General features: G+C 34.8%; 1 protein-coding gene across 2 annotated transcripts in view; it reads left to right on the top strand.

Moving 5' to 3' along the window:
- The window catches only part of LOC150099533 (LIM domain-binding protein 3-like), an 89219-nt gene extending 62356 nt beyond the window's left edge, over window positions 1–26863 (top strand). For both annotated transcript variants that reach the window (XM_090404467.1, XM_090404466.1), the window contains 2 exons: window positions 3981–4147; window positions 26136–26863. In XM_090404467.1, the coding sequence (XP_090260593.1) occupies window positions 3981–4147; window positions 26136–26460 (492 nt within the window). In that variant the 3' untranslated portion in view covers window positions 26461–26863. The remainder of the gene's footprint in view (window positions 1–3980; window positions 4148–26135) is intronic.
- Window positions 26864–27306: the final 443 nt, after the last annotated feature.

The raw sequence follows: 27306 nt of genomic DNA, 5'->3' as shown, positions 1-27306 counted from the left end.
GATAGATAATTTCCTGAGGACAAAAGACGCACTGCAGGATTTGTATCAATATTCTGCGATAAGAAGTGTGCAAAAATGCATCAAAGAAATGATATCTATGTGGTAATTACTATGTTACTATGTTACGGGAACAACTCAGTAATCTGAAATACAGTATTCCAGAATAATTCTCACCTATTGCATCCTGTGAGAACTATGTAGTACCACTTTATTAGCATGTTTCTAAGCCCATCTTAGAGCCACTGCGAAAGCGCACCATTTTTATATATCAACAAAGCGGTACGATCACGAGTGTACCGATTTCTACCTCGGTGCATGTGCCATACATGCATCTAAGTCAGAATAAGTGCCTTCATTTATGAATGCTTGTTACCTTATTTTTTCGACCCCCCCGACATCTCAAGGAAAGGGACTAATGAATATTAACCAGAATTTAATTTTGAAATGTAACGTTATTAATAATAAATCATCGACATCAAGCCAATTGCAATTGCTTTAAGTTGTCCTTCATAATTACTTTTATTTTACGAGGAAAGTTCCCACCGTGACCGGACAAACAATTATTGTTCATTAATTGGCACGCCTGAAGAAACGGCTAGTGATTCATTAATAAGGTTACAAAGTTCTTTTTAAATTAATCAGTGAAATTGCCTAGAATTTGCAAATGCTTATCTAGGGTATCAACAGCCAATAGGAAAAACAAATGGCTCTTTACTTAATCCCAAAAAAGTGATGCAGTAAAAAAAAAAAAACGGTGACAGCCTGATTAGATATCTGCTAGAGTAATTTATAGTAGTTCTTTTTTTTTTTTAATTACTAAATTTGTTTGCTAGCAGGCATTCGATTTCATGTATAGAATTTTATGGTATCTAGGCTTATCTGGTAACTTAATAGGAAATCCCGTTTGAAGTTTTACTAGCTGCCCCTTTTTTTTCTTTCTTAGCTATGTTATATTACTCGGAAGCCTAAAAGTGCAATTTCATTATGAATTCTCTAATTTATATGAATCATTAAGTTATGAAATGATGTCATTTTCGCTAACAATATATCTGGATCAAATGAGAGGCCTAATTCATCCTTCAAGTTATGAATAGTTGAAATTAACGCTTCAAGTTACGAATAATGATGATCTATTAATCTTTAGCCTTTCCCATTTTTAGCAAACTAAAATTGCCAGAAGATAAACTAAGTAAATGCGATTTTTTAAGTTTTACACAAGATTTCTGAAAAGATAATAATCCTAAGTTCATATTATTATTATTATTATTATTATTATTATTATTATTATTATTATTATTATGGACAAAACATATTAAAATACCTACATACCAAACTCCGCATCATCGCAACACATCGCAACTCTTCCAAGTAAAAGACATTATTCCATCTAACATAAAAAAAAAAATCCTATATCACGGTATCTGCGAACCCCTACTCAGATATCGTATAACAGTCTATGCAAACACATCAAACAGCCATCTAACAAAATTAGAAATATTACATAGGAAAATTGTGTCAACAGTGATTTGGACACCTTATACGCAATAGCCAATATCCGACCAGCACATGGCGATACACAGAATCCAGAGTTAACCTGAGCATTAAAAATCTGAAACACTACATAATATTACTAAGGAATTACTTCAACATCACCTATCGAAACAACAGAAACACATATCGTATAACACGACCCACTTCATCAACATGGTTCTTTGGTGAGATCACATCAGATACCCACGCAACTCAACAACCTACCAAGAAATTTAAAACACATAGACAACTACAGAACATTAAAACACGAACTCTGGAAAATATACCAACAAAGTTAATATATCATTAACACTAATATACACATCACAAATCACCAGAATCCAATGTCTACATCCCATCCATGAACAGTAACAACAACATAAATAGTGAAGGCTAATCCCACTCTCTTCATAAAAGCTAACCCAAGCTTCGAGTAGGTGGGATTAATTCGCCTCATTCATCCACGCGTAATCCTCATAATCAAAGACTGCAAATTATGTAACAAAACATCAGTACGATGTATAATAATAATGAAGACACAGATATAAAAAAGTATATGAATTTGTATCCAAAGAAAAAAATATTGAAAAGAAATAATGTGCCTTAAACTGCGCACAGTATAATGTACAGAGCATCAAGTGTAATATGCATTAATTGTAAATATGTAAACACTCTGTACGATGAAAGTAGAAAAATTGTTATTTTATACATACTGTCTAAGCATGCAAAAAATGTCTGTAATAATCATATATATGTAACTTATCTGAGACCTTTTATTATTATTATTATTATTATTATTATTGTTATTATTATTATTATTATTCAAAAAGTCCGTGTAATCTCCATTATTAATATTAGAAGAATTGTAAATATAGATGCAAAGAAGTATTATTATCAAAATTTTAATTGTAATTGTGTAAATATTTTAGAAATCAATAAAAAAAATTCTTATTGTTATTATTATACGGACACCTCCATGGAGCCCGAGGACTCGTCGCGGGAGATCCAGTCTATCCACACAATCTATCATCCCTCTTCTTGAACCCATTAACAGAAAAAGAACTCACGACTGACTCTGGCAACCAATTCCACTGATTCACCACTCTCCAAGCAAAAAATCTAGTCCTCACACGCCTACTGACCACACTTTTATTCAACTTCCAGAGATGACCCCTTGTTCTGGTCCTTCTTGCCAAATGCTGAAACATTTCCCTTGCATCTATCCTATAAAACCCTTCAAACAACTTTAATGTTTCTATCATATCGCCTCTTTTTCTCCTATCAACCAACTTCTACAATCCACACACCTTCAATCTCTCCTCATAGGGTACATTCCACAGGCCATTCACCATCTTGGTCACTCGCCTCTGAATCCTCTCCACCGCTTCCACATCCCCGAGAAACACAGGGGACCAGACTTGAGCACAATGATCCAGATGTGGTTGTATCAAGGTCTTATAAAGAGAATTACGACTTCTTTATCTCTACTTGTTAATGTGTTCTTCACTAGTCAAATAATTTTATGTGCTGCCTTAGCAACCTTAGCAATATGTCTTCTAAACTTTAACTCTCTGTCTACCACCACCCCTAAATCAGTAGCTTCATCTATTTCCTGGAGTACAGTGCCATCAATGTGATAAACGGCTTGTAATCTATTTATCTCAAAGTGCATACCTTCACATTTCTTGACATTAAACTGACAGCCATTAACTTTTGCCCATACTGATAGACTATTTAAATCATCCTGCAAGCTCTTCACATCACCTTCATTAACTATTACTCCACCTAATTTTGCATCATCAGCAAACAACTGAATATTTCCTTTCAGGTTATTTCCTATATCATTTATGTACAAATTAAACAGCAATGGTTCCAGCTGATCCTTGTGGCACACTATTAGTCACCTGCTTTCACCTCGATTCTGCCACTCCACAGTAGCGCACTCGGGATTTAGCGCACACTTGGGGGGGGGGGGAGTTGAGTAGACGATTTAAGAATACACACTACGCATCATACGACCTATGACTAGCATCTGCAATTATCGCTAATTCATAAGTAGTATAGAAATAGAAGGCACGACACAACATAAACAAAAACATGAATTTTAATTAGGAAAAAATTTTTGGAAAATTTTCTAGTGTTTTTTTCCTTCTTCTTTGGGGGGGGGGGAGCCAGGACCCCTTGGTCCCCCCTCTGGGTGCGCCCTGTCCCTCCATATACCACTTTTTGATATCTGTCCAGCAGCCACCCTCTTATCCACTTAACTAGTGTCATATCTATCCCCCATTTATTCTAATTTGCGTAATGTTCCATGTGGTATTCTGACAAATGCTTTTTGCAAAATCATCGTATAGCCATTTCCTTTATCGAACTCAGCTGTTACTCTATTATAAAAAGTTTGTAAATATATATATATATATATATATTACTAATGATATATATCATTACAGGAATATTTTGTGACTCCAGTTGTGCCAACGACTCCGGGAGGAACGGTCCAGAGTGATGCTGCGACGGATGGTCCGAAGGTGATAAATCGTCAGTATAATACTCCGCTGAATCTTTATTCTCCTCAAAACATAGCTGAGACGATTACGGAACAAACTGGAGTACAACCGTAAGTATGGTATTTGAATATAAACAGGCTAGATCATGACCAGGATGGGCTTAGTAAGCGTTAAAGGATTTAATTGATGGATTAGTCACAAAAAAGAAAACAACTGGCAGTAAGATGTGTTTGAGAAAATAATGTAATCACCAGTTTTAAATGGCAAATGGAAATTAGCTGAAGAGTGTTGATAGCTAAATTCTGACAAATATAATGATAAGCTAAAACACTGGGAAAAAAAAGAATAGAAAAAGAAAAGTAAACTCTCAAATATATATATATGTGTGTGTGTGTGTGTGTGTGTGTGTGTGTGTGTGTGTGTGTGTGTGTGTGTGTGTGTTAATGATACCAAGCAATTTTATAAGCTAGGTTTTAATCCTTTTTTCCCAAGTAAGCAAACAGACAAGTAAGTCAAGTTTGCGCCTGCACGTAGTACAAGTCTGAGGCAACTCATGGTAAAGGTGGAGAAAGCTCCGATCACTTTCCTTAGTATTTTCCCCTAATGCAAAGCACATCCCCTTGCGGAGATGTATGATGCTATGCATTAAAGGTAAGGGCCATTACCCAAACCGGTTTCGACCTTTATTGAGGTCTCATCAGTGGGAGCCAGACCATAAAAATGCCAAGGGTGAAGTAATGCAGAGCTTATAAATTTTACCTAAACAAGTTGCCACAAGGTGCTTTGACCTTATTAAATAAAAATCTCAGGATGAGAGGAAGATGAAAGTTTTTTAACTTGGGTATATTATGTTAAAGTCCGCGCGGTTAACCTAGTGGCTTTGCCCTTCGCAACCATACGCCTGGGGAAGGAGTGTCCTAGGTTCGATTCCCGTCGGAGACGTGAGGAGCTGAAGGATCTTCCTCAGCCATAGCCAAGTTAGCCGGTCTTTGGCGCGGGCAGTAGGGTTTTTTCCTCCAGTTTGTCTGGTGTTTTTCATCCCGCAAGCAGGCAAACCGGCCCCGTGAACACACAGCGATACAGCCAAGAATAGCTTGAGGCATAGGAGTGACCATTCTATCCTCGTATTTCGGTTACGAAATCCAAGCATGCTTGGAAGGTTGTGGGCCTTAAAGGCCTGTTAAAGCCATTGGGATAGGAATACTATGTTAAAGATACCAAGCAATTTTATAAGCCTTTTTTCCCAAGTAAGCAAACAGAGAAGTAAGTCAAGTTTGCGCCTGCACGTAGTGCAAGTCTGAGGCAATTCGCGGTAAAGGTGGAATAAGTCCGATCACTTTCCTTAGTATTTTCCCCTAATGTAATACTTGAGAAAAAAAGAATTAAAACCTAAATTATAAAAGTGTTTGGTATCTTTAACATAGCATGCCCAAGTTAAAAAACTTTCGACATCTTACTCTCATCCGGAGATTTTTATTTAATAAAGTCAAAGCACCTTGTGGCACCTTGTTTAGGCAAAATTTATCAGCTCTGCATTACCTCAACCCTGGTATTTTTAGGTCTGGCTCCCACTGATGAGACCTCAATAAAGGTCGAAACCGGTATGGGTAGTGACCATTGTCTTTAATGCATAGCATAATACATCTCCGCAAGGGGATGTGCTTTGCATTAGGGGAAAATACTAAGGAAAGTGACCGGAGCTTACACCACCTTTACCACGAGTTGCCTCAGACTTGCACTACGTGCAGGCGTAAACTTGACTTACTTGTCTGTTTGCTTACTTGGGAAAAAAGGATTAAAACCTAGCTTATAAAATTGCTTGGTATCTTTAACATAGTAACCCAAGTTAAAAAAATTTCGACACGCACACACACACACACACACACACACACACACATATATATATATATATATATATAGAGAGAGAGAGAGAGAGAGAGAGACAGTTTCTCTTTTTAAACAAAACAGAACTAGTAAGCATGTTTAAATTCTACCAATATAACATGTTTAATAATTAAAAATTAGTGACGTATGTTAATAAGAAATTTTTAAAAAAATCGAAAAAAACAGTTGATTAAATTCTGGCCTTTAGTGTGAATTACAATACTTGCTCACGCATAGACTGCCGGTGTTCTATTATATTACCACTTTTCTTAATTTCCTTGTTTACATAATAGGATGCTGTTTTAATGTCTAACAGTTGATTTATTGTTTATCATGAATGCAGTAACAAATGCCAGTCACGCTGATGGCAGTTCAAAGTCGATAAACAAATGTTTCCTTCACCTGAGTAACATCCAAATGAATAACGACAAGACGACGCTTTCTGTGCGGCCTTGAATGGTAGGAATAATGAGTCCAAGAGCAAATTATCCAATGAAGTTGAATGATAATAATAACTGAGATTGTCAACCATATGAATTACTATTCCAGGCTACAATGAACAAATTACACACCGGAATAAGGCATAATTCAACAAAATGCATCTAGGCTAGTAATAAGCGCACAGAAAGCAATTAGCTACTGTGTTTAATTGGAATCAGTAATTAAGATACACGATTTTCCTTCTTTATACCTCTGTCACATCAGAGAGTGAAATTACTTATATTAATGCCGTAATTTCCTAATCGTGAATGGCATTGCAGACGGAAAGCAAATATGTAAGCGAAGACGACGGTGTCTGTTTCGTGAATAAATGAGATTGTTCCCTCTCTTAAAAGGGAAAAAAAAAAAAAAAACCCAAAAGCTCGAAATTTGCATTACAGTTCACTGGCATAAGTTATTGCGTTCTGAACATCTAATATTCTTTATGGTTGTATTAGCATTTTTCTTCTGTTCAAATTTTATTTACTGTGTGTACTCATCGCAGAAGTTGAACTAATAGTTTTTGTGGAATTTTATTTGATGCTTTTATTTACGCTTTTCCATTTTAATGATTCAAAATGCCATGTGCATGTAACGAAGTTTTAATTGAGTGCTTTATATCGAATTCAGTTTGCGAATCGCTGTCGTCCCCTATATTTTACTTTTTTAATTTATGTTTGCACAGCTGGCTTGGTTTAGATTTACGCAGCCTGCATGATTTGCCTATTCTAACTGCTAAAGCTGCATGTTTTGTGGAGTTTTTGTCTTCTGCACATCAGCTATATATTTTGTAAGGCGACTACAGTGCGTGGTGTGTGGCTACAATATATTCGTGCGTGGTGTGTGGCTACAATATATTCGTGCGTGGTGTGTGGCTACAATATATTCGTGCGTGATATTCGCAATAGTCTAAATCATATAGTTCGGTTGACAACTGCTATTACTCATATATATATATATATATATATTATTTTACAGGACCTTAACGAAAATAAAATTTCTCAATTTTTCAATATAAAAATTTGCAAAGCAGATAATAGTCTCACAACATGTGCAAGTTTACATCTTCAAAAATAAAGTTTATCAAAAATACATTTCGAAAACCAGATAACGAATAATCATTTTAAGAAAGTTTTTTAAGCTTTGAAGTCTTATTAAGCTCAGGATTCTCAATAGCTTCACCATTTTTATTACAATTAATTTTATTATTAAATATTTACCGCCTGTAATTATTAGATTGAAAATATATTCTTAAGTGGGGTTCTATATAATGAAAAATTACCATTTCTGTCATGTAAAAAGGCTTAGAAATAGGAGTATCCCCTTCCTGATATAGCGAAGGCCTCTGATGTATATGAACTGAAAAATATGATCATGAAACGAAACGAATAGTTGAAATAATTATTACTATATTATCCTGGTCATGGAAGATCAGGTTTTATTGTCTTTTATTTCGACCCACTATCTAAGGAAAGAAGCCTGTGAGTTTCCGCTTAACAAGTAGTGGTCTGTTTCCAGCAGTGTCTTTGGTTAGCCATATCATTCTTATGACGTATCTAAGACTAAACAGTCAGGATGCATTTGTGTTTGAAGACAGACTGTTTAGTCTGTTTAGATATACCGTAAGAATGATATGGCCAAGTTATGATGAAGATGAGCTCTTTCCATGGTAAATAAATCAGGGAAAAACACAGAAAGTATGAAAATTTATGTTCTTCAGTTTCTAGTCACAATTAAGGTATTTTTTTCAAGATAAGCAGCCTCGATTTCTTAGTTACAGATCGCAGTTAGGTTATTTGGTGATCATCCTCTGTACACAGACGATGTGCAGTTCAGATATTCAAATATGTGCAATTTAGAATGAGATTCGCCTAACAAGAATTGTTAAACTGTTACGTGATTCGCTTTCAAACAATTTACTGTGACTTATTTCCACTCATTACAAAACCCCTACAATATTAATGATTTACTCTGCTTCACAGAGATGAGGAGTTTGTGCATGGTACTAGTCAATTGTTAATATCTCAATAAACTAACGCAGTACGCCGAATCCAATCAATCATAATGGATCTTATCTTGATTATAAATAAAGAATAAGGGCAAAAGCGTCGAAAGCTTAGCTATTTTCTCAATTGATTCGATAAATTATTGTTGTTGGTTTTTTTAATGAAAAATCGGTATTGAGCATGTTATGGAAATGTGATTTGAGGAAATAATTGAGTTAGCTTAGTTTATAGAAACAGACACATAAATTGTAAAAAAAAAAAAAAACATTCTTAAATTTATGCATTTTTTTTTTAATTTAAAGCAAGGTTATGTAACATCGATACTAAAATAGTTCTATCCAAAAAAAAATATTTCTATCCATAAATAAATCCTGATTTTATGCATACTCTTATTAGGTGTGTTTCGTAAAGCTTTTTTTTTTCTCTAAAGCACTTCTGACAAGTCAAATTTTAATGAAATTTGCATCTAAGTCTTTACTGAAAAACTGTCCAATACTTTCAAGTTTGACTTCAGCATGATTTTGATTTCTAAACGTTAAAAAACTGCCTTAGAAGGAAGTTTTGATATTTTGACGATATTTAAATCATTTCAATTTTTGAACAGGATCATTTAAATTCCGTTTGTCCGTATCCATGTGGTATGTATATTAAAATTCATTGTTAGATCAAACTTTGATTGTAAGTGAACAATTAAAACAGGGTTAAACAAGAAACACACTTGAGTAAATCTTTTCGGATCGTATTCATAAATTTTTATATCAATAACTCATTAATTTTACATTACCATTTGTTCGTGAATCTCGATGAAAGCGGTTCGAAGTAAATGATCCGAGATATCCTGTATTCTAACATATATATATATATATATATATATATATATATATATATATATATATATATATATATATATATATATATATATATATATATATATATATATATATATATATATATATATATATATATATATATATATATATATATATATATTATACATTAGGAGAATTCATTTTTACTCGGTAGGAATATTATAAAATAAGTTTAATGACTATTACCGAGAGAAAAGATGGCAAGATATATTTAACAAGATACTACTAGTTTACTAGTTTCGTTACAAGAACATCATCAGGTATCATACTCAAAGAAATATATAAAAAATTACAGAGACTTAAAATTGTATTAACAGAACAAGTGAAAAACAGTAGCATGTTTGAAAAAATGCAAGTATGAGTTCCATACAAACGAAGACCTCAAACTTACCAGATGTGCTGAGAACATTAAAATCTCAATTTTTAGAAAGCCTACTCATACTGACAGATACCTTCATGCTTCCTCCAATCATTATCCTCCACAAAAATGTGGTATTATTTCCACTTTAGCCCACCGAGCCATATCATTACTTACCGAAGAAACAGAAATTATAAATGAACTCAGTTTTCTTAAAAAAACGTTTATTAACAATGGCTTCTCTCCAAAGAAGATTTAACAAATTTCTTTCCCCCAGGCACTCAACTACTGCTGAAGATCCCCCTCCCCCAAGAACCTTCATCTCCTTGCCTTACATCAGCTCTCTTTCACCAAAACTGGCAAAGATTCTCAAGAAATTTAACTTCAAAACGTGCTACACTACGCTTCCAAAACTTCGTTCATTACTTTGCAAACATAAACAGAAACATCTTCCTACTCAGTTTCCAGGAGTCTACAAGATTTTGTGTGATTGCGGAAAGCCTTATTATGGACAGACTGCTAAATCCATCCTTCTACGTTTGGATGAACACCGTAGAGATATCTCCTATAACAGGACTAGAGCTAGCGCTCGCTCTAGCCACGTTCTCTTTTCTGCTAACTCAGACGAAGGCCGCCAGCACATTGTAAACTGGACTCAAACTGCTAATATCCATGTGTGCTACGATGAACTCGAAAGAAAGATTGTTGAATCAAGAGAAATTTCTCTAGATTCCTCTCATATCAACAACAGCCTGAGTTACAATCTCTCGGACGCACACGTTGCTTCTGTTCAGTACTGGCGCACTCGCGACAGCGCGTAGTATTCGTTTGTATGGAACTCATACTTGCATTTTTTCAAACATGCTACTGTTTTTCACTTGTTCTGTTAATACAATTTTAAGTCTCTGTAATTTTTTATATATTTCTTTGAGTATGATACCTGATGATGTTCTTGTAACGAAACTAGTAAACTAGTAGTATCTTGTTAAATATATCTTGCCATCTTTTCTCTCGGTAATAGTCATTAAACTTATTTTATATTATATATTATATATATATAATATGACAGGGCTACATAATAGTAAGTTTACAATACTACTAGATTCCATTAAAAATTCTTCTTCTAAATTGATCTTTTAATTGTCAGACCCGCTATATTTTCAGATGTTAATATTTCGGTCTTCTTGAACACTTGACTATATCAATACTCCTAACTCTTGGTAATCCTCTGGTTCTTTTCCCTGCCATCCTACAGTCATGTTTTTCTAGCCCTTCCTCTCCCGTAAGTGCACATACCGCCTTAAATTAACTCTTTTCACACATTATTGAATGCTAACAATGTCATTTTCCTTCTTAATATCTTCATTTTTAATATGATTGCCACTGATATATATTTACCCCCCCCTAATTGTTCTCAGAATTCTTATATCTCTGAATACATATATCTTCGGTCGTTGATCAACTGTATTATTTGTAATCTTGCTTCAAATTTACAAATTAAAATTAGTTTGAATTTTGTCTTGCATATATTAGATTAGTCTTTTGATTAATTATTTCTTCATCATTATTCTAAACGAATGCCCCTGTCCCTTCTTTCAAAATTATTTCAGCTTCTCTCTCTCTCTCTTTTTTTTTTTTTTTTGAAAAAAACTTCTTTTTTTCAAAAAAGAAGAATTTTTCATTAATCGAGGTATATTTTCTCGAATAACTTATATTTGGATCTTTCTCTTCTTCTTTACAAAATATTTCCCTATAATACGTTTACAATCCATTTGTTACGTTTCTACATCCTACTAATTTCATCTTCTTTGCTACGATTGTCTTCTTTAGTACTTGGCTATGTTTTACTTCATACAGGATTTCTTCATTGTTTTTCTTGTTTTCTTTTCTCTACAATTTGCTCCTAGCAGCACTTTCTAGCAATACATTTCAAGGGTTTGCTTTCCATTTTTTTTTTTTTTTTGCTCTAATAATTTTCTGAATCCAACAACTATACAAGAACACGCTATACATAAATATTTTTATAAATCGTTTTCTAATGTAGTTACTTATCTTTTTTTTGTAATAAATGAACCCATTTATTACGAAATATTCAATATTTTCAATATTACTTTTAAGCTTATCGCTATTATTTTGGATTCTGCTGCATTCATATTGAGTCCATATTAAAGTGGAACATCTTCCAGCGTAAATATTATCTGTTTAAATCCTGCTCTTCTTTCTGAACTAATACAGCTGTATCATCAAAAACGAACCACATGTATCTGCAGTCCACCTACATTGACTTCCTTCATTTCTTCTTTTACTACTCTCATTGTATTCTCTATATGCAGACGGAAAAGTAAAGGGGGGACAATGGGACAATATCCAACTTTATTCTTACATCCATCATCTTCACTTTTGCTATTTTCTCTTGTACGCTTATATTTTTCCAATTGGTATACAAGCACAATATCTTAATTAGTGTTCTGTCAAGTTGATTCACATAATTCCTTTTCAATTACGATCCCAAACCTAAACGCTCTCTCTTTACAATTCTAGTCAGAATGGCTAATCTACTCCTAAACCCTGCGGGGATCGCGGTCGAAAAAATTGCAGCGTAGGTCGTGTGTATCTGAGAGATACATTCATTACTAGTATGTGCTAAAATTAGATAAAACTTAAAAAAATAAAAAAACATTGCAAATTTAACACATGATGGGTTATTTATTTTCAGTTACAATCTAGAAATTACTGAACAAAGAAACAAAAGGAAAAAAAAACTAAACCAATACTATACTGACATAGGAGTTCGCGGTATCTCTCAGATACAATTTACTATCAAATATCACTTTCACTTTCGCATTCGACTCTATCATTCTCATCGTCGTACTCGAGTAACAAAATCACTGAATCTCTTCAACATCTGATGGATTATCTAATCGATATATTTTTCCAGCCATTTTCAACGGTAAATAAATAAATAAATAAACTAAACTAATACTATACTGACATCGGAGGTCACGGTTTCTCTCAGATACAATTTACTATGAAATATCACACACCCTTTACATAACACGTGTTAAACCAAAACGTGTTATGTAATGCATAAACAGTGTGGAATATCACTCGTAATATATGCATGCGCAGCATGACCTCCAAGCTATACACTGGGTACGTGTAAGAATATTTATATTAAACAATTTGCCTTTGTCTGTTAGATCAGCCACGACTTCCGCAGGGTTAATGGCAGATCGATATCTTGTTACAGCCCAGTATGTTCATATAAACATTATTAATGCTATGATAAGACAATTAATCCTACTGAAATAGTATGCACACTGCCTGTGTTCTCTGACAGGTTCGTCCATTTTACGAAGTTATAAAAAGTTTTCGGAAGGGAAATAAAGTTTTCTCCTCATGTTGAAAGCGCGATTTGAATCTTATAATTCAATTTATATGTAATTATCAATCCATTATTTTAACACTTCCAATTTCATAAAAAATATATCTGACTCACAATACACAAATAAAGACTATAAGTTAGTTCTCCAAAATAAACATACACACACGCACTGGTTTCAATATATGAAGGAACAAAGAGAAAAATCACGATATCTCAACTGTATAATGAATTTTCATGCGATTCCGAGAAAAGCAGTATGATATACGATGTGAAACACCCACAAAAATTGTAAAGAAATTGTTTAATTCAGTAACAAGTGGGTACATGAAGAAAATGTCAAAAAAGAGGTCAAAACAAGATTGTCAAAAGGTATCAGTAAGGAATGTGGTCACAATGTACAGCAGTACACTGTGACCACACTGCAGTCATAGCGCTCACAACGATGTTTTATGCTGTTTATAATGGTGTCCAGGAGCTCAGATGGTAATAGCAACCATTTCCCTTGCAAAGCTTTCATAAGTTCCTCAATGTTTTGGAGAGGAGGGAGTGAGAGCAGCAACACGTCGACCTAGAGCTTCCCAAGCATGCTCAATAGCAGGGGTCGTCAACTGGCAGCCCGCTGGCCACATGCGGTCCAAACGTGCATTTTTGGCGGCCCATAAAGGGTTGACCATATTTACATGGTATGTGGCCCGCATGTTGAATTATTTAAATAATATAAATAATAAATTTAAAATAATTTTATACCTATACTTCGTGATATCGCCGTGCAACTTGGCGCGAGTCAACCGTGTTTCATCAGGAGTGGGGATAACAAAGGCGATTTCATCCGACGACAACCGAGATTTTGGCACACTTTTGCAGTCGCGTTCCCCTGGTCCGACTTTTAATATAATTCAATAATTTCAGAGGATGTATATTTCTTAAAAATAATTTCAAAAAATGGGTTCAAGAAAACGTACAATTGTAGATGAAGGAAGAAGGTTTAATGATAAATTTAACAGCAAATTTAATTATTGAAAATGGGGATGAGCTCCTTTACCTTATTTGTCATAAAAGTGTTGCTTTTATGAAGGAATATAATATCAGACATCATTACGAGAATGAACATGAAAACCAATACAAGGATTTGAACTGTAAACTTAGAAAAAATCAAATCAATAAATTATAAATTACAAACTTCTTTGACTACTCATCAAAACATATTTAAGAAGCAAAGTATTCATAATGAACAGATTGTTCCTGCTACGCTTGCGGCCCGATTGTTAAAAATAAAAGTTGAATGTGGCTCGCGAATCTGAAAAGGTTGCAGACCCCTGCTCAATAGGATTAAGTTCACGACATCTACCTGGCCAGTCCATACGTACGATAGTCTCTTCTTGAAGACATTGGTTCATGAGCTTCGCTCGATGAGGACGAGTATTATCGTCTTGCAGAATAAATATCTCCTTTATCGCACCTGCATACGGACAAACATAGGGATTCAGGACCTCGTCTCTACAAGTTGCAGCATTCCTGGTTCCGCTATGAAACACATAAAGGTCGGTACTTTCATCCAACGAGTTACAGTGTCCGTTTCACTGATTAGATGGATGATAACATGTCCCTGGTTCTCTGCAGATCAGAGCATGCCTGATATCGCTTCGTAGAACAAATCAGGACTCATCTGTAAACAATACCGACCTCCATTTGGTCTTAGGTCTAGTTGACGTAGAGATTGGCCCATTTCAAATGTTTTCTACTGAGGATAAGGACAAGCAAACTACCTACCGGTATTTTGCTTATAGGTATATTGGTATCAGCAGAAGCAGATACCAATATACCTATAAGGAAAACTCGAGGTCAGCTTGAAGCTGATTCGGGATATCACTCTTGTTTCAATGAACAGATAAACGGAGATATTAGTCACCTACTGCAGCCTTCCTTGAATGTATCTTCGGGATGTTATTTGTGAACTTTTGGAATTGTTTTCACAGTCTGTGAACCAACAGAACGACACGCATGCAACCATCTAGCTACTCCTGCCTAACTTTAGCCGGTCACTAGTCTTACAATGGCTCACTACCTGAATTCATCCAAGAATTTGCTATTGCGAAATATCTTGTTCTTACTCAAGGCACGGAATGGAAAACCACTCCGAAACCCACTTTTATGCCGTAGCTGATTTGCATATACCGCTGACAGCGCCATTCATTTGTACAAAATAATCAGACTCAGTCACTTTTTAAATAATGTATCTGAAAATTATGTTTTGTTTCCCTTTCTTCACTAAGTCATCGCGATTTTTCTCTTTGTTCCTTAATTTATGGAAACAAATGCGCACGCGCGCGCACACGCACACACACACACACACACACACACACACACACACACACACACACACACACACACACACACACACACACACACACACACACACACACACACACACACACACACAGTATGTTCTTTAGAATCCTGAATCCATCTAGATACTTTTTAAGAAAATAAAATCAGATCATATACACGGAGATTTCGAAGAGCTGCTCTTAAAATAAGTTGGTTACACTAGAATTGTAAAAATATGTTCTCGCCTTGTTAAGATTATTTCAGTCAACCTCTGATCATAACAGCTGAATTTTATTTTTTGTTTTGCTCCAATGATCATTGGTTTGCTAAGCTTGGAATGACAATGTTGCATGAATCTTAATATGGTAACAATAACGTGGAATGATCTGTTGAGTTTTACATTTTATTTGCAACAGAAAGTCTTGTTTACGTTTAATCCCTAGTATTTTATCTTAACCACATAACTATTAAACTATATAGAATAGACAAATAACGCATTAATGCGTAAATAAAGAACGAAGCCAGCTGGCTATTGTCTGCCCTGGTCAATGGTCTCAAGCCTCAACATTTGCAGTAGTCAGGATAGCTTGGAATGCCACACTAACCTGCTTGACACAGTCATCGAACACAGTACGAGAGCAATGTAGTCTTAATGGATCAAAAGCGGTGACGTTGGTTATCATTAGGTTTGTAGAGGGATTCTTACATTTTTTTCCCAGAATGTTTCCATTGAAGAATATCAAAAATTTCGCATATCCGTTTGAATACAAGTAATTGTTCTATGTATTGCATAATTTAATTCAGATTTAATCGAGGCTGATGAAATAACTATTAAGCTGCTGATAGGTTATGTTTATTTTAATATTTCATTTAATATGATACTAACATATACTCTGCTAAAAAGCGAGATTTTCCAAACGGAGAGTAAAATTTGAAAAAGAAATCCAGATTTGATTAAATAGTATTTTTATTGCAGCGTGAGTTTCTTCTGGTCTGTATTCCACAGTTAAAAACCGCGAACCCTTTCTCAGAATTATATATAGGGGTTGGACAAAATAATGGAAACACTTGTTATACATACATTTATTAATATGGTTTTGGATCAATTTTTGCCTTCAGTACAGCCGAATTCTTCTTGGAATGAACTCAAATATGTTTTGAATAGTTCATGTGGAATTTAGTGCCATTCTTCTTTTGAAGAACATCTTCAATTTCTTTAAAGACGTTGGAGGTGGGAATCTGTTTCTTATTCTAGTCTCCAAAACTGATCAGAGTGGTTCAATGTTTAAATCTAGTGATTGTGCTGGCCAGGAAAGATGTGGAGTTCACTTTCATGCTCTTCAAACCACAACTGTGGAGTCCAAGCTGTGTGAATGGGGGACATTGTTATCTTGGAATACTGCATTGCTTGGAAATAACGTTTGGATCGTGTATGCCCTTGATTACCCAAAATGTCCAAATAATCACGTGCAGTCAATCTGTCATGAAGAGTAATACCACGATACTGCTGCCCAGACCATCACATAACCTGACCCCGTACTTTACTATTGGAACTACACATTTCGTGTTGAAAGGCTTCATTGGATATTCTCCAAGCGTAAACTCGTCCTAACGTAGGAAACAGCGTGAAGGTCGACTTATCTGACCATATCATACGCTTTCAGTTTTCCAGTCCATTTGACGGTCGTGAAACCATGAGTGAAACCTGAGCATTCTTTTCAGTAATGAGAGGTTTAGCGATTGCAACTCTACCGCAAATATTGGATTTATGAAGCTCACATCAGATAGTTTTTGTGGAGACAGGTTCTGTAATATGAATATCCAGTTCTGCTGCAGTAGTTCTGTAATTTTTAGAAACAAGTCCTCTCAATATCCGATGATCTCCTTCCGTCATTTTTCATTTTCGCACAATTTCGTCTAGGATGTTGTCTTGCCATGATTTATGTATGTGCCGACATAACTTTAGAAACTGTAGATCCCAAGACACCCAATAACGTGACAGTTTTTGTCACTGATGTTCCAGCTAAACGCGCATCAATGATTTGTCCTTTTTCAAAGTCGGACAAATCTCCCATTTTCCGATTTTTTAACGAATCAATACTCAGTAAAATCACTAATGCATTTGCATGAGAAGTACGAATGGTAAACAAAACAAAACAAGAACATTCAGTTCTGCCACTACAAGTTTCTTTTTTTTTAAATGTAGACAACTCAAACAAATTCTATTCCTAAATAACTTAATGTTTCTATTATTTTGTCCAACTCCTGTAAAGATAAAAAACACACAAGATAAAAAGCTATTAGGCTTATTATAGACAAGATACACACACACACACACACACACACACACACACACACACACACACACACACACACACACACACACACACACACACACACACACACACACACACACACAGGATAAAAAAGAAAGAAAAAGGGAAAGAAAGTGGACCTTTTTTTTACAACAAAAAAAAAAGGATCAGGACACCGAATGATTCCTTTCTACAGATGATATCATGCCTTGCGTCACATGTGAATAAGTCTTCCTTCTTGTGAATATGGCGCCTCAATAGAGTAAGGAGGAAATATTTTCAAATTTCAATAATGAGATACGTAGCAAGCGGAAAGATTTATTGTATAAAACGTTAGATGTTAGCGTCATTCCATTAGTAGAAAAGGAATAAATCCTTGGGTTCGCTTAAATTCGAGGACGTTTCCTGTACTATATAAGGTGCCAAACATCGCAGTGACTGTTTTATATGGCACGCGCAAACAAAGACTTATGCTGGTAAGTCTTTTTGATCAAAATGCACAGGACATCTTTGCATTGCATTCTAAACGTAACAACATGCGCCTTTGTAGAGCAATTGGAAGAAATACTGGAAATACACTCTGCATTTGGAAAAAGCCTGAATTCAATGCTTGCCATGACGAGAGGAATTGTTAGGTGGATTTTTTCAACTGAAGATGAATTAGCCTGTCTCATAAAGAAGTACGATTTTTTACACTCCAGTAAACTTCGGCCAGAAAACACATGCAATTAATAAAAAAAAATACTATAAGGTAGGTGGTAGAATGGTGTAATGTGGAAGGTAGGGTATGAATTATTGACAGTATTGTTGTCAAAATGGCCTCCTGTGATGAGTTCTCGGACTCCATGGATATATCATGTAATAATAATAAAATAATAAGAACGAAGTGTGATACATTCGCAAAAACACATTACTAACTGAATGGTGTTGTTCAATATAATAAGAAATAATGTTCAAAAGTTTGTTAAATGCATTTTTTCCAGTTGATAATGAACAGCCCATGAATTTCAAGCCATACATAATATGGATAGTTTGAAGAGACTGAATTCTTTCAAAGTAAGGTAATTAGTCAATGAGATCCTTGTAAAGCGAATACAACAATGAAGATCTTGCCTTTTTGAGATTTTCGAAATAAATAATATAACTACTTGCCTCACTTCAAACAGCATAAATGTATGCCTTTTAATTGTACAAATTGTACATTCCATTGGAATATAGCGAATATTGATGCATTAATCAGATTCAGAATGATTCTATGCATTTGGAAATTTTTTTTGAGAAAACTTTTAAAAAAATATCCATGGGTCATAAAAAATGAAACTGACATACATTGCCTTGTCAGAAAATTATAAACTCTACTCTACTGGCATCAAAATATTTCCGCGAATTATGCATATTTGAGTTCATCCAATATGTTCATCCAATACGCCACGGGTAACGTGAAGTCAGAGAAGGAATCTGTTGGATCACGCAACGTAAATAAATGGACTGGAGTCTGTAAATCCTTTGAGGGAGTTATATGTACAACTCCCTCACTTCAGCTGCATGCCCTGCTCTTTAAAGTTTTCTTGCGCCAACTTTATCATGAAAGATAACCAAGCAAATGCTAATGTTACTACCGATGTAAAAAAATCCCCTACAAAAATAATAACAAATATGAAAAATACAACAAAAAAAAAAGAAAATAATAACAAAAATATATTCAAAAAAGGCGAAAATAATACCAAAATTTCATCCTATGAGAACACTTCCATACCTATATCACCACCTGGGATTCAATACAAGCATTAACTGACTGGTCACGGTAATTCCTCCGCTTTCCACTAATCATGTAAGAACCAAAGTAGCCACTTGTCAACATCCGTACATAGCCCAACTCTAAAGATATAACAACATCACCTTCTTCCTTCATTCATCTTTCTCTGATCTTTAGAACAGCTTTTCCCATGCTGTTATTCCCAACGATAACACCAAGATTTTCAAGAAATTCCTTCTTTCTTCTTAACAGCTTGCCAACACACAAACTACTGTAGTGTTTGGGTTCTTGTGACTTCTCCTATGTAGGGTCAACATAGGAGACGTTTTTTATTTCAATCAATAAAATAAAAAACGGACTTTCTCAAAGACCCCAACATTGCGATATTTCCTGTAAAGTAGTTCCTTCGCTGGATGAAGAATATCAGTTAAATGCTTTTCATACGAGCTCTCAACAATTCAGCGATCGGCAAGTGTTTGATGTAAATGATTTGTTGAAAGACCTTTTGCTGGTGACTAAGGAAACAACCAGGGCAAGAGTAGATGAAATAACCAAACTTTGAAATATATTATGATTGTAAAAGTGTAGAAAGCGATTAGAAGATGAAACATTCACTACCTGTTAGGGGAAGCAATGAACAGAAATAAGATACTACAGAAGACATGGCACAAAAGAGAAGAATGACAACGAATCACATTTCTATTCTCTCGAAAATGACAAAAGCAAAACCCAAGCACAGATCAAAGTACACTGTCTACCAATAATTGTCCGGACACCTCTGTTACTTGAAATTTTGGAACATTATAGGTTTGTTAATAACATAAAACCGGTGTGCAGATAGTAAGAAGCAGTATTCATCGTAGAAGTAGAATACATACAGTGGTATGGCAACAAGACGTGAACTCAGTCACTTCTAGAGAGCTGTCATCATGGGCTTCCATACTGGTGGCATGTCCATACATGCCATCATTGCCGCTCAACTGGAGCATCCAAAATCAACGATTGGCGATGTTTTTAACAAATGGAAACGTTCTGGTATCACTAGTGCAGGAAAACACCCAGAGCGACTGACTGACAGGGACAGGGGGGGTGTTAAAATGGGTGGCACGCAAAAACAGGCCATCCGTGATGGATTCCAGAGCGCTAGTAACACCATGGTGAGCACTAATACTGCACGAAAAGAACTCAATTTACTGGGTTTCCAAGGAAGAGCGGGCACAAAAACCGAACATCACAACAACGAGCAAGCCGTTTCGTCTGGCCTGGTGCAAAGGAAATGTGAACTGGACAAATGACCAGTGGAAAATAGTACTCTTGAGCAACGAATCAAGGTTCACCTGTTTCCAGTCTGATGGCAGGGTGTGGATGTGAAGGCAGCCTGGTGAACGCTTGTTACCACAGTGTGTTGTACCCACAGTAGAGTTTGGTGGTGGAGGAGTAGTGGTGTGTGTGGGGTGCATTTAGATGGTTTGGAGTGGGTCGTTGTCTGTGTTTCCACGAAGGCAGCTCAGTACCTTGATATTCTGGATAATAAGGTGCTGCCTACACTGTGAAATTTTTATAGAACGGACCCGTGTTACTATCAAGACGACAATGCTCCATGCCACAAAGCTGCAGCTGTTATGGAATGGTATGAAGAGATGGGTGTTAAACGACTGCCCTGGCCTGCTCAGAGTCCTGACCTCAACCCCATAGAACATCTGTGGGACGGTGATTGAGGTCCAAAGCAGCACGTATTCGATATTTCACTGAACTCAGTGCTGCTTTGATGAAGGAATGCAGACAAATTCCACCTGATGTCTGTCGCACATTGGTGGAAAGCCTACCTCAAAGGCTGCACGAGGTGCTCAAAGCCAAAGGTCGACGTACCCGATATCAGGATTCGCCTGCTAGTATCAACTGTAAATTGCTAAAGTGACCAGACCATTATTGGTAGATAGTGCATATCGAAATGTAATTATTCAGAAATGAGATTCAGAAATTGTTCCTTATCTGTAAATCAGTCATTTTTTTTAATAATAAACATTCTAGCAGTAACAGCAACAATGGGAAATTGGCTTCTGTTCATGTTAAAAAAAAAGGAATTGTGCTTGCATTAATCGAGATATAAAAACATTTTCACTGCTGGTCTGCACAAAAAAACTGTGGACATGTTCGCAGTTCCGTTGATTTGCCATGTTATTATTACAGAAAGGACGATGAAATATTCTAATGGACAGGTGCTGAACAGAAATATCCGGAAATAATTTTTTTTGTGGGAAGACTACTAACAATATTGGAGTAGAAACCAAGTAGAATAGTTTTGGTAACCCCAATCTATTTGTATATAATAGCAGCCTGACTGAGTCAGGCTGCCATCCTACACAAATAGATGTCTGGAGGATGAGAGATTCTTTCTTGTTACCGCCTTAATTCTTAACAATTCTAAAGTGTAAGCATATTTTTCCTTCCATCGCGTTATAAAATGGATGAGCAAGCATTCCATTTCACAGAGTGTGAAATGTGTTGAAAAGGGGAAATGGCGCATAAAACTGTGCAGAAACTTGGCCACTTGCTAAGTTTGTGCACAGAAGCGCTTGTAAAAACAATGTTAAATCGATCCTCAGAAAGTATTCCTGTTCAAAGTAATACCTTTTTCAAGAGTGAAGTGACTTTGATTATAATTAAAGCGGAAGGTAAGACTATTATGTCTTTTAAATGCATATGTCACACCGGCCGATTTGCAAGATGAAATATCTTTCTAACCCATATGAGAGTGGCTACCCTTCGCTTGGAAGAACTCATAAAGGTTCTTTGCATCCTATCAACGTGGAGCGACTGGTATATCAAGAATTTCTCTGAGACCAAACCATAAATCAGACTATCTAATAAAGAATTATTTTATAATGCTGAGAGAGAGAGAGTTTTGTAGTCGAAGAAGATTAAATGACAATCCCATAAAGTATTTCAGCTGAAAGTAATACTTTCTTCAAGAGGGAAGTGTCTTTGATTATAATTAAAGCGGCTGTAAGGCTATTATGTCTTTTAAATGCATATCTCACACCGGCCGATTATATATATATATATATATACAGGCCCGGCTGGTGGCGTGTGCAAAGTGTGCAATATACACAGGCGCCGCAGAAGAAAAGGCGCCTAAAAGATGTCAAAAAATATGAGATAAGAGTTTAAACGAACAATGAATGGTACAGAATGGTACATATAATTATGAATGTACGTCGTCTTCCGTTTCGGGCCCCCTTCAGATCTTCCCGGAAACGAACAAATAAATTCTGAAATTGTATCTTGGACCCGATTATATCACTGTAATTTTTTATTAAAATTTACGAAAATATACCTAAAATAGTTCTTTATTTTTTTATGTATCATAAATCAACTTATGATTAATTAGGATACGACCCTTACACATTCCGTGTAAGGGCCGTATCCTAATTTTAATCCGGCCCTAAAAGTCGGCTTACTACTGATAACTCATTCTTCTCGACATTCGAGCCTGTTATATTAGCGGGCTGTTAGGACGACGTCAGCGACACAAAACAATCGGCGAACTCTCGAGTCCAATGCGAAACATTCTTGTAAAATTCTTTTATCTATTTTCGTTGTATCTTCAAAATTAATTTATTTATTAATGCAAAATTAATGTAAAGAATATTTGAATAAATCTCTTAACTTTATATTACTATTTTATATTATTTTGAAAATTTATATAACTTGAAAAAATTTGTATAACCAAGACTAATCCGTAGGTAACATTGTACTGTAAAGCGGTCTTCATTTGTTGTTCATTTCCTGTTCGTTTAATTCACACTTTATTCAAAAAAAATTTTTTTGGAAAGGGGCCGAACATTAATCACACACACAACAAAATTACTATGCGCCGGTCCTGTATATATATATCCGACAGAGGTCAGCTTATAGTACTTTTAACTAACGAAATCAATCTAATCTTAGTAATCATAGTCTAACGTCTCTCTAATCTCAAATTCACTCTAACTAGTCCTTAACTTACGCTAACCAACCTAACATGGTTTCTGTCAAATGCAAACGGTTGTGTTTGAAATACTGCAGGCTAGTGTTATTCGTATCAAAGTTCTACTCCTCGTCATTGTTCATTCTTTTATAAAAAAATCTTTATGTCTGTACTTCAGCAACTACTATAATCTATTATTCAAAATAAAAGAAATCCAAAGAAATATTTATGCACTATTTTTTTCATTAAAAAGAAAAGAAAGAAATGAAGCACTAATGCCTCTTTTCACGCTTTCAGAAGCTGGCTCTTATCAATTAAATTTAGTTAGCTGTGATTGGTTATAAAGCAGACGAAACAATTTAATATATGCAGCACAAATAAATAAACATACTGATTCCAACGTTAATCTCTTTAAGACTACATTAATATGCAATGATAAACACTGCATAACAACAACAACAAAAAGGCATTTTAAAGGATTAAATTCATTGCATTACATTGAAAAGAATCCATAAAATATTGATGTTTCTTACCTTTTTAATAATATATATTTTTTATTTCTTGAATTGCAAACATCCAAGTAGAAAGACTTCCCGCGATAAAAACATAATTCCACTAAAGCGACACATCGCGGCATCTGCGCATATGTTTTATAACATACAATAAAAATGCTTATTAAATTGATACCTGTTATAGGCAGAAGGTGGACATTTTTAATAATATTTTTTTTAAAAAAGCTTTACTCTAAATAGCATATTTTGATAAACAGAACTATTGAATTATAAGAAATAAAACTATTTCTGCATTCTCCTAAGAATGTTATGATATATAATCAAATCGATTAAATCGTTAAGTTTTAATTTAATGTACAGAAAAAAACACAGAGTTCGGTGATCTTAATTCTTTTTTTACCATTTAGAAATGTATATCTGTTTGGTCGCAGGCATAAAATGTTTGTGATTGTCTTTAGATGGAAAGCGAATTTCATCGTCCATCGTGAGACCATCGCCTCGCACGTTTTGGAGGCATGAAGGACCTTCAAAAAAGTTCCACATTAGGTCTCCAGAGCAAGGGAAATATACAATAATAAACAAATAAATAAAATAATTAAAAAAATCCTAAGCCTGCACACTATTCATGTACTATAAATTTATAACCTTCAGTCAGTGGGACAAACATAAAAAAAATAAAAAATAAATAAATAAAAAAATCTGCTAAGTCTCTTTAGGTCAGCACATCGTGTCTGTAAATTGTATGTCAGGACGGTTTCATGTTTTTTGGGATGGAAAATACTTAACATCTGTATGAGAACAACTACTTCATCTTCAGTTGAAAAATACTTATAAAGATGTTTTGTCCTGGACTGTTCTCGAACACAGCTCTTTCCAACCGAGGGACAAAGGCTATGTCGCGTTTGGGAATGTGTCAATGAAACACTCCTATAACTTGATCAAGCCAGGATAAATTGGCTCAGTCTTATATTTATGTCTGTCGAATGTGTATATGTTTATTAATTAAAAATTAAAGATACCAAGAAATTATATACTTGGTTTAATCCATTATCCAAGTGTAAGCAAACAAAGTTTGGCCGAAGTATCTTTCAGGACTGTGGAAACTCGTGGCAAAGGTAGTATGACTTCACATCACTTGCCTTAGTATCCCATAATGCAAAGCACATTTCCTTGCAGACATGTATAATGCTATGCATTATGGGAAAGGTCACTACCCAGACTGGTTTCGACCTTTATTGAGGTCTCTTCAGTGGGAGCCAGACCCAGAGGTGAGACCAAGGTTGAAGCAATGCAGAATTCATATTTCCTTATACCAGTTGCCAAAAAGCGTCACACCTTATTATTAAAATACTCTGGATTAGAGATAGATAGTTGTTGAAAGTTTTTCACTTGGTTATATTATAAATTAAAGATAATAAGAAATTATATACTTGGTTTAATCCATTATCCAAGTGTAAGCAAACAAATTTTGCGCCTGAAGTATCTTCATATATATATATATATATATACATATATATATATATATATATATATATATATATATATATATATATATATATATATATATATATATATATATATATATCATAAATTTAAATTAAAAAATGCGATTGGTTCTTGATATAGATTGAAAACGAAAAAAGTTTCGCAGGTATGACGAGAATACCTGCGGGACTTTTTCATTTTCAATCTATATCAAGAACCAATCGCATTTTTTTAATTTAAATTCTGATAACCGAAAATGAATTCAAAGCCAATATCAAGATCACTCATAACCTTGAGCAAGCATTAATCAACTTATATTGCGCATTCATGAAAATAAATAAACATCAAAGGATTCGATACTGTAATAGTCTTTGTTATATATACTTTAATATATGATATGGAATAAATATTAGAAAAGTTTATGCACTGATAATTTAAAGAAATTAAGATGATGCTGTGTCAGATTTAATAATATACATGTGGATTTGATGAATTAGCCATGGCGAAATTTATTACACAAATAGTTTGAAAGAAAACACATTGAATCCCAATAATACTTATATTCAAATAAATAAAAATATCACATTGTGTTTGTTAAGTTATCCCTTAAAGAGAAATAGAGAGCTGTGTCACTTACATTAGGGACTATTTAGCTAGATTGTAAAACAATTTTTTCAAAAAACTGCAAGAACTTGGTCAACTCACCTGACATGTAGTATTTTCATTGATCTTTCCTTTCTGTCCAAAAAGTATTAGCCGCACCGTCCAACAACAAACCATCACTCCTTCCGCTGGCGGTACACCACAAGCTAAAGCTGGAACCAAGATCCATAACATTGCGGACATTACCCTGTCACCAACTTTCAGAATGATCCAGGAAACAGAAGGTCTGGGAGAGAAAAAACCGGAAGCTAAATCCCCACGTCCATCTCCAGTTCCCAGGCGTGTAGTGAACGCCGTTCCTCAAGCTCCAGATTTTGTGAACCCCTTAGGTACACCAAAAGAAAGAATTCATCAGTCTGGAAGTTTCAAGACTTTAATGTCTTCACTGATGCTGGGCCATTCTGAATTTTAATACCATTGCTTCCATTACCAACCAGGAACTCTTTCCTTTACAATTTCCTATTCGTCACAACAGATACGAAGTTTTTCATGAGATATTCATCACTGATAGAAAGTATTAGGCAGTGCTTAGCTAATTCATAAAATGGCTTTGTGCCAGCAATGTAACGGCCTTTTGTTTAATCTATGTTAGTTTACTAGACTCATTTTGATTTATGTAAGATTATAAACTGCTTATAATCAAAAACATTCATAATGTAACTGTCTTTTTTCGCCAAAAATATGTTTACATTATCTAGACTTTCGATGTTTTTAGAACTGCCAATTATTTTGCAATGCTTGTATGAGGTGAACAAAACTTATTACAAAAAAAAAAGGCCAGCGAAACTCCAATAAAAGTATCATTTGTCCAATAACTAGTGTTTTCTTTTATTTTAACCATGATGAGAACGTCTGAGTGATTAATGAACCACTCAAATCTGCACTTTTGCTGTCGATAAATTGATCATTCCCAGTGCTGTTCCAAAATCATTTGCTGTCGTTCTTACCACCTGTGTATGATTTTCATGTTCTCTTTTAGAAACTTGAAATCAGTGTAAATTTTGCTAGTAAAGCATCAGTAGAAAGTGGCGTCCATTCGTTACCAATCTTGAGGAAACAGTTGTAAGAAAGAACGAAGAGGAATGTTTTTTTATATGTTTTGCAAAGTTCAAACAGTTCGTCAAAGCTTCAAAGTTATTTCGAATTTTGCATAAATAAAGAAATGAAAAAATAATGCAAATCAATTATTTATATTACTAAAACTTGGTATTTTATTTATTTATTTTGCAAATATTATTTTATTTATCTATTGATAAAT

The sequence above is a fragment of the Typopeltis vanoorti genome, chromosome 14, assembly GCF_054136105.1.
Source record: "Typopeltis vanoorti isolate ZY-2024b chromosome 14, IOZ_Tvanoo_1.0, whole genome shotgun sequence".
Classification (NCBI taxonomy): domain Eukaryota; kingdom Metazoa; phylum Arthropoda; class Arachnida; order Uropygi; family Thelyphonidae; genus Typopeltis; species Typopeltis vanoorti.
The sequence above is the reverse complement of the archived record's forward strand: the minus strand, read 5'-3'. Positions and strand labels throughout refer to the sequence as shown.